This window comes from Cottoperca gobio, chromosome 1, assembly GCF_900634415.1.
Source record: "Cottoperca gobio chromosome 1, fCotGob3.1, whole genome shotgun sequence".
Taxonomy (NCBI): Eukaryota; Metazoa; Chordata; class Actinopteri; order Perciformes; family Bovichtidae; genus Cottoperca; species Cottoperca gobio.
In genome coordinates this window covers 2,367,436-2,376,898 of record NC_041355.1, presented here as the reverse complement: position 1 = coordinate 2,376,898, position 9,463 = coordinate 2,367,436, and the positions used below count along the sequence as shown (strand labels likewise).

General features: G+C 40.6%; 1 protein-coding gene across 1 annotated transcript in view; it reads left to right on the top strand.

The window, feature by feature from the left end:
- Positions 1-1,711: 1,711 nt before the first annotated feature.
- The window catches only part of mad1l1 (mitotic arrest deficient 1 like 1), a 49,108-nt gene continuing 41,356 nt past the window's right edge, over positions 1,712-9,463 (top strand). The window contains 9 exon segments of the mRNA XM_029459548.1: positions 1,712-2,312; positions 3,448-3,600; positions 3,695-3,835; positions 3,939-4,118; positions 4,204-4,328; positions 4,423-4,504; positions 5,581-5,711; positions 6,195-6,309; positions 6,690-6,751. Coding sequence (XP_029315408.1) covers positions 3,457-3,600; positions 3,695-3,835; positions 3,939-4,118; positions 4,204-4,328; positions 4,423-4,504; positions 5,581-5,711; positions 6,195-6,309; positions 6,690-6,751 — 980 coding nt within the window. The 5' untranslated portion in view covers positions 1,712-2,312; positions 3,448-3,456.

Here is a 9,463-nt window from a genome sequence, read left to right as displayed (position 1 = left end):
CGCACACTGGCGTTTCACTTCCACAAAGAAATAATCGTTCGTCCATTTCTCCTGGAACATTCCGCATCCACCTTTCTCTTTTTTACACTCGCCATGGTGCGTTCGCTGAAGTCAATGACAGTTTAATATTGAAGTTTTTTGACGTGACGTGACCACGTGATGACACGTTGCGGCCGTGTTGTGTTCAAGGACCTTGACCTTGGCCCAGGAAAAACAATCAGTCGCCGGTTATATTCTATTCTCTGAACGCCCCCGTTGAGAACCCCTGCTTTAGAGTAACTGCCCTCTGTGGCTCCCCCTAGCCTTTATTTGATGTTGTATAAATATTGCTGAGGGAGGGCATCTCTGACCTATTCACCCCACTGCTCTTCACTGGGAGCTTCATTTTTAATTGCTCGATTGTACTATTTAAAGCTTCTACTATTGTTGCAAACCATTGTGGATTAGCCCCTCAGCTAATGCCTCCCGGGGTGCACAGTTCTCCCAGCTTGTCACAACCGCTGAACTTTACGCTGACGAGGTGGCGTGTGCTTTATGTTTTCTCTCTGGGTGGCACTGTCACAGTGGGGAAAAGGTGAGGACCCAAACATAGAATGCAAGATGATATTTTAACAAAAGAGATTTATTCCAGGAAAGCTTACAAAATGGCAAAGTAACAAATAAAACCGAAAATACAGACCAGAGGGTGAGACAAGGTCACCATGAGGGGAAAACACCATGTACACCAGGGATATATACACACAACCACTAAACGAGGGACCGAGACACAGCTGGGAGAGAAAGGCAAATACACAGGTGGAAACAAATCAACAATCACAAAGGGAGGGAAAACACAGAGACCGGAAGTACAACTAGACATGACACAAGGGGGAGTGAAGACTTCAAAAATAAAACAGGATATAGAAAATTACCATCATGACAGGCACAGAGCTCAGTGTTTAGTATTCTCATGGTACAGGTGAGGTCTTTTCCCTGCATTTCTTCGCACATCAAAAGACATTAATGTATGCTAGGTACAAAAGGAATACTCGGGCTATTGCCTCAGACCACAGCACTTGTCACAGAACTAGAGTTGGTCCTCGGGCGCTACGCTGTGGCTGTCAAATGCAGAGGACAAATCTTCCTGTGGGAGTCAATTAAGTATTTATGTACAAAGCAAACTGGATGCATAATAATCAGAGTCATTGTTTGTTACGAGGTTTGGTAACGTCGGCTGTTTGCAGTTACATCAAGTTTGGATCATTTTGTGTAAAAGTTTGCAGTGATTAAATTAAACATGGATTTTGATGCTTCTGGCCATAACAAATGTTTTTTCTTGTTTCTTGTCATCTTTAGACAGGCCCATGTGCCTTATGTTGGTGCCAAATGAATGCTTTCAGTGCCTGATCAGTATGCTATGCAGGTTTGTCCATATCCAGTTGCTCACACTTAAGAGTCACATGTGCATTTCCATAAGGAAGAGCCATTCACAGCTAGCTGTTGAGCAGTTTCCTCACCATGCTGCGTAAAATGCAGACTGATGAATAAAGCAGTGCTGCTCTCTGTGGGACAAACTATGCAACTACATGTATTTTGTTTGCATGTCAATGAAGTCACACAAATCCTAGTACATAGGCTACAGGTGCCAGTGTGATGAAACCCAATGATACAAGGTTATTTTTCCAGTGTGTTATATTTATATTTGCTTTATTTTGCTTTGCTGAACTTTGTCAATTCAAGTCTATTTTTAATTATAGGTTATATCCCAAGCATCAGGGGCTTTTACAATCTATGAAAAACTATGAAACAAGCCCCTTTAACAGGGGAAAAAGGGAAGAAACATCAGGACGAGCAACTGAGTAGGGATACCTCTCCCAGGATAGATGTAATTAAATTAAACAAGCCATATGACAATAACATACAAAATGTGAACATATATGAAAAAGATGGACGTAGGAGGATTAGTCTTCCTAATCATTCTTTTGGATCCATCCGCCTGAAGGTGAATTCATACAAAGACAAAATATTGTCATGCCTACTCATAAAACTGCCATAACAGCTGCTCATCTACGGCCTGAGGTCTAGAACGCTTATACTTCTACCTTAATTACTTTTACTCCAAGTATTTAGTTGTGTTGTAGAACTTCATTGCTCCACTCATACTGACACTCTCGCGATACGCCGAGAAGTCTCGCGATACTACCGGCATCTCATTCGAGACAAACTGGAGGGATTTCTGTGAGTGTGCAGTGTGAGCAGCTAACACGCTAGCAGAGCAAAGATCATTTATCTGCAGCTAACCTGCTCCTCTTCATCAACAAGTCAGCTCTGAGGTGAGGACACGTGCTTCCAAGCGAGACTGTATTAACAACCTAAATGCTACTCGCTCCTTTAAGATCGTTAGCCTGCTAGCACCTTCTGAATTGCTGTAGAAACTAACTTAACTCACACTTTAAATGTAACTTTATCACGTTAGCTACCTAGCCTGTAGTGACACAGGAGCGAACACAACAGTGTAAACAGTTCAACACAGAGACAGGAACGTCAGGATAACTCTACTGTTGCGAATGAACACAAGGTTTTATTTGTAGCTGCTAGCTTAGCTTGTCTGTTGTTGTTTTGTGTTAGTGAGCAAGCAAGCTAATGTATTTATTTATTATAGAAAATCGAATACAGAAGACAAGTGATATCAAACATAAAACAAACAAAAGACATAGTGCCAGGGGGAATATAAGTCACACAGCCAGGGGACATTATTCAGTCCTACAGGTGCACCTGTGCAGGTACACACTTGTTGTCCTTCTTCTTGTTTCGCTGCATTATTTTTTAACGGTAACCAACTGCTAACTTCTGACGTTTTATGACGTTGAGTAAAACATGTGGACATTGTACTACAATACATTAGAATATATACAATAGTGTAATGATATTACCAATAATATTAATGCTGAAACATGGGATCTATGATTAAATCTTTAATGCATATTAATATATTGCTCGAAAAGTACAGTGTAATACAATAATAATGCCAAAGTGATGTGGCTAATGCACAGTTGAATTATTGCACAGGTTATTGTAAGTATAGTCCAAATTGCCCACTTCAGGTATAATAATTCTGAGTGCTGACTGGAGTGAAATAAGTCCAATGGCTGCTGATATGAGGAGAATATGCAATAACGCTACTAGCATACTGCCAACATACAACAAATGGCTTGTTGAATACAAAAAATGAAAGAAGATTATTTATAAACATTTTTATTGAACAAATTGGACATTGAAGTGAACACAAAAGGCACCAGTAAGAAAACGAATGATGGTAGCATTTTAAAGTGCAGTTTTCTATTGATCATCTCTTTTAACGAGGCTAACTCAAAAGAATCCCTGAGTTCAATATTACAGTCAATAACAACATATCTGCTAACCTAACTGACTCTTATCTCTGAATCTTCCATTTGTGCACAACACCAGTGACTGAAAATGGATTTAGAAGATGACACCAGTGTGTTAACAACCTTGAAGTCCTTCAATTCCTTCATCAGCCGCACTGAACCTCCACAACGGCTGTCGGAGAGCTCTGCGGGGAATGGAAACCTGCAGAGTCAGTACAAACGCAGCATGGAGGTATGCAGAATTTGACAGCATCAACAGTAAGCTGTGTAAAAAGGCGGCATTAACATGCAACCTTCTTCACTGACTGACTTTTCTTTCCTTTTAGTTGTTTGAAGCGGCCGAGAGGGTTCACTCCAAGAATCGCTACCTTCAGTTGGACGGGGAGAAGAAGCAGATGGAGCTGAGTCACAAGCGAGCTCGATTTGAACTGGAGAAGGCTGCTTCTGACAGCGCACGAGACTTTGAGGTACACACACTCTGAAACATTTATATAATATAAATCGCCATGATCCAATAAGCAATAAGAAAGACACTGGGTAAAACCTGTTCCTCACCCTTTTATGTTACAGCATGAGGTTGACCGGAACCAGGATCTCTTGGGGCGGATAAAAAAGTTGGAGGACAGAGAGACTGATGCAGCTAAGAAGCTATCGGAGCAGGTGGAGGCAAATCGTGCTCTCCGTAAGAACCTGGAGGGCCTGAACAGGAAACTGGAGGAACGGGATACTAGACTGAACACTGCTAGCCAGGTATGCACACAAACTTGCACACTGCATCTGTACTCTGGTCATGTGTCTTATCTTATGTTGTCTTACTTCTGTAATCTGTTCTCAGACCATCATTACGTTGAAGGATGAGATCCGAGAGCTGAAGCAAAGGATTCAAAACCAAGACTCGACAATTTCTTCTCAAACCCTTGAAAACCAGGAAGTGCAGGAGCAGTTAGATTTACAACGCAGGTACAGACGCACACTGAGCAACATAGCTCCGTTTTATGTACTGCATAAGATGAATGCTGACATCACACTTCTACTTGCTTGATATTATAATTAGGAAGTATCAGGAAGTCTCTCAGCTTTGCCAAAATCTCCAAGCTGCCCAGTCGTCCTGCTCAGAGCACATCATCAAGATCAAGGTATGTGAGACACAGTTGTCATTAGTGCAATGATTGAACGACTAATGAGTCAGTCGATGGACGGACAAATATACACCAACTTTGTTGATAATCGATCAATCATAAGTGGAAAAAAGTAATTTTTCCTGCAAAAGTCTGTTTTCATCCTTTCAAATATGCAGATTTCCTGCTTTTCTCTGTTTTTATATCATATTTAACTGAATATATTTGGGTTTTGGACCGACACCATTTAATGACATCACCTGGACTTTGAAAAACAGGGATGGATTTAATTTAATTTATCTTCTGACATTTTATACACAGAATCTTATATTGCTAATATTATTATATATTATCTTATATTTTTATTTTTTATATAACATTTTTTATTTATTTATTTATATTTATATTTATATATATATATATATATATATATATATATATATATATATATATATATATATATATATATATATATATATATATATATATATATATATAAATATAAATATAAATATATATAAATATAAATAAATAAATACAAATGTATGTATGTATGTATGTATGTCAGCAAAACAAAAATATGATAATGAACAGTACATTTATTATCTACATGCTGAAATGAAAGCAAGAACTGACACTTCTAATGTGTAACACAAGTTTTATTGCTTGTTGCTTTCATCCTCCATCACTGAGCCAAATCCGGCAGAGTGGTAAATGCAGCCGTGTTCAAACAGCCAGATATTAACTCTGTTTGTACAACAATGACTGGGGGGGGCTGGATTAGGAGAAGTCAAAGACAACCGATGCAGACAATCAGAAACCTGGATAATATACAGCGATAAGCTGTAAACTGTATTTGTATAAACCGAATATGATTACAAACAGTAAGACGGTCTTAGAAACATACTCAATGGCACATGTATAGTTTATCATTCGAGCTATTGGACATGCTTTCTTTTTTAATGTTGTTTTAAATCTTTGTCACACATTTTTACATTTTATGCCCAAATGTGAGACAAAGGCAATATCAGTGAATGTTTTTGCGGTGCACTGAACACACAAGTGCTGTTGGTGGTCTCTTCATGTTTCTCCAGGAGTTGGAGAGGCGTCTCACCCTCCAGGAGCAAGACATCGCCATCGTGAAGACTGTGAAGTCAGAGGTGGCCAAAGTTCCAGACCTGGAAAAAGATGTGAAGCGCCTCCGAGAAGATAATGCTTTTCTCAGGTCAAATAGTTTTTGAAGTTTTTAATACCTTTTCAAAAGGTCTCACCTCTCAATAGACAGGTTTTTATTTTTAAAGACTACAGCCTAGTGTGACCCCCCCCTGCAGTGCAAACTACCTTTTGCTTCAAAGCTCTTGACATTTCATTGTGACTTTGGGTCATCATACCCACACGAGGTAGTATTAAAGGATGGGTGGCTTTTGAGGAGGGAGAGTTGGGGGGAGGGGGGGGGGAAGATATTCCATGTGAGAAATGTGCAGAAATACAGCATTCTGTGTGTTTTCATGCACACACACTCTCACTGCTGGCAGTATTCTGACTTCAGAAACATCAATCTAAAGCATGACACATTAAAAACAATGTTTCTTACAGAACTAGAATTGTGCTGAAGATGTAACTGACTGCTTAGTCACATCAACTCTTTGTGAGTTAAGTTAACATCTAATGACTCAGTTCTTTGCTCTGTTAACTCCACTGTGTCCAGGGAGAGCAGGGAGAACTGCAGCCTGTTGAAGGAGGAGGTGGAGGGGCTGAGGAGGAAGCTGGAGAGGATGGAGAAAAAGAAAGAAGAGCTGGTCAACATGGAACTGGAGAAGGAGGTGAAGTCATTGTATTGTGCATTTCACTCTTCTGCATATCATTATCATATTGCACCACTCTAAACATGAAATGAGGAGATTAGGATTGGATCCAATACATCGGGAGTCCAGAATGAGCCGGACACCAGATTCTGTTTAAGGCTGTACATCTTTGACTTTTCTTGGTTGAAGTAAAAAAATGTCTTTCTTGCATTTTTAATATAAAATGTATACTTTAAGAAAATGTACTCTTATGTTGTTCAACTGGGATATATCTTATTTTTTTAATGTAATTGTATTTGATCTCATCTCGCATTTGACCGCTGTTAAAATAAGAATATAATTTGCTTCCTAAACTTCGTATGGACAAACATGTGACCTATTGTTTCTTGAATCCTTAGAGGCTCGCGGAGAAGCTCAAAGCCTGGGAAAACCTCGGGCAATCTACTGGACTCAACATAAGGTCAGACACTGTCAAAGTGTGTGTGGGTGTGTGGTGTGGTGTGTGGTGTGGTGTGGTGTGTGTGTGTGTGTGTCAGAAAAGTCATGTATTTGTTTTTCAGTATTTTTATGAATTAGAACCACTAGGTGGCGCTGTGGTCACTCTAAATAAATGTGCCTCATCACTGTGGATTGATTCCACCAGCGTGTATAGGTGTGTGTTTGTTTAATACCTGCTTGTGTGTGCGCGCTGAGTGTCTCAATGCATCCAGTCACAACTGGTAATGAGAGAATGATTGCATGTTTCCTTGTGCGCAGCGGAGCAGATCTGACAGATTATAAACACCGCAGCATTGTCCATGGCATGCATGCATGCACACACCATTTTCTCTCTGATTAACTCTGTGATGTAAACAGAATGTTAACTGGAACATATGCACTTAGCATATTCGCTTGGTTTTATACTATGTGTGTGTGTGAGACGCCTTCCTCCAGGGCAAGAAATCGAAAAAAGGTAGACATATCGTAAAAATGATGAAATGAAATTAAGTCCTTCTTCATGTAAGTTTTCATTTTTGGTCTTATGTAATATCGTATGGAGCCTGGTGCGTTTGTTGAATTAACAGTTATTGAAACACCTGCTAGGATCACAGGACTGTAATACCAATCTCACTTTAATATACACAGTCATTTGGTTTCGGCTGTCCATCATTTTTCTGACGATCTAAGTCAGACGAGGCTGTCGCCTTGGGTAAATTGAGTTGAACATTTGAAATCCCTCCTCCCCAAAAAAAATCCAGGGTTCAGACTGCCATGTCATTGGCTACCTGAGTGCTTGTGGTGAAAGAAAGTGTGCCGCACATACGGCTTTTAAAGGGCAGCCATACGTACGAGCCTCGTGCTGATCAAAAGTAAAGGTTAATGCCGTTTGCAAATCAACGGTTAGAAACTCCTTCAAGCTGTTTTTACCGTCTACTAAATGGCCAACTTTAATTGTCAGGATGTTGTTTTGCCGACACAGTTCTGCGACGTAGAGGCAAATGGAAAGCGAGAGCGTTTCATTCAGCAATCTGTTCACCTTTATTTCACCCGGTGCAACAGTGCAGAGTGAAAATGAGTATTGACTCAGGTTTGTGCGTCAGCGGCGTGCTGCTCTATAGGCTGTTAAGCAGTCGTATCATTATTTCTATGTTGCATCCGTGCTGCTTCTTTTAAGTTACCTAAGTTTTCTTTTCTGGATTTATGTCATTCTGCTGCTTTTGTCTCTAAACATGATCAGCGAGTTTGAATAGAAAAGGAGATTGACGACACGGTCACAGCCTCACGGAGCCATCGGTAATATAAGTGTTGACATTAAAGCTTCATCTCCGAGCTCGTGTTTACGCTGCTGCTCGTCCCGTCATTAAATATCTCACAAGCTGTGTTTGGTTAATTGTTCATTTTGCTGGCCTGCAAGTCATTTCTCATGCAAGCTACAGATACTTCATACGTTTCTGTTTTGTTTTACACATTCAAACTCTTTTTGATGAGAATATGTTGTTAATGAGGAGTTTGTCTCAATTACATTACATTACAGGTCATTTAGCAGACGCTCTTATCCAGAGTGACTTACAGTGAGCTAAGTACAGGGACAGTCTCCCTGGAGCAGCTCAGGGTTAAGTACCTTGCTCAGGGGTACAATGGTGGCAGCCTGGTATTGAACTCCCGACCTTCTAGTGTTTTGTTTGGAAGGCGTACCACTAGACCACTAGACCACACAGGGTAAAAGCTCCCCAACAACAATCATGGCGGCTGCCTGGTGGAGCAGACGAGCCTCACAGCCGCCGCTTGATTCGTCAGCAGACGGCCGGTCGCCGGTGTTTATTTTCCTTTCCTTCCCACTCTGATAACATTGTGCTTGCGTATGTGTGTATCCATGTGATTGACAGAAATGAACTGAAATATTTTTCTTCAAATGAGGCTGTTTCGTGCACAGACGGTGAAGATGTATGGGGAGGATTTCTGGAAATGTATTCAGTAATGTTTCCCCCAAACTAAAGAGAGAATACAGACCGTTTCTGTCGAGACGAAAGAAAGAAGTTTGCAATTCAGTTTGAGGTGTTTATGTGTGCGTTTGTGTGTTTGTGTACATGCGCAGTGTAAGTGTGTCCCTCACAATAATGGATTCTGTCTGTGAACCAAGACGCAGTGGCACGAGCACATCAAGAACGCGCACTGCACTAGTTGTTTCCTACAACTGTAGAACTAGAGGAATCTTCATTTGTTTAAACTTTTTTTGACACGTCGATGGTGGTTCGATGGTTAGCACTGTCGCTAAGCCATGTAGGTTAAATTGTACGTGGGAATGTGAGCGTGAATGGTTGTCTGTCTGCGTGTCCATTATTGTGTGAATAAGAAGTATTTTAAAACTTGGTACCCTTTCCTGCTCAGATCCTTTATTCAGGGTTGCTTCTCGTGACCTGTGAGAAACCACCCCGACACTGAAAAACAGCCTCTCATGTGATCAGGGGAAGGCTAATCCCTCTCTGCTCAGGGCGCTGTGGAATTACCTACTTTGGGTACCATAGTTATTCCATCATATGATTCATGAACTCATATTTTAGTCATGAGATTATTTTCATACCTAAGGCTCCACCTAGCGGAATTGGAAGCGAGGATAAATCCACTTCTTGGAGCTTTCACATGGAAACACCTTTTTGTAATGTTAACCTTCCACACACACACACACACCACA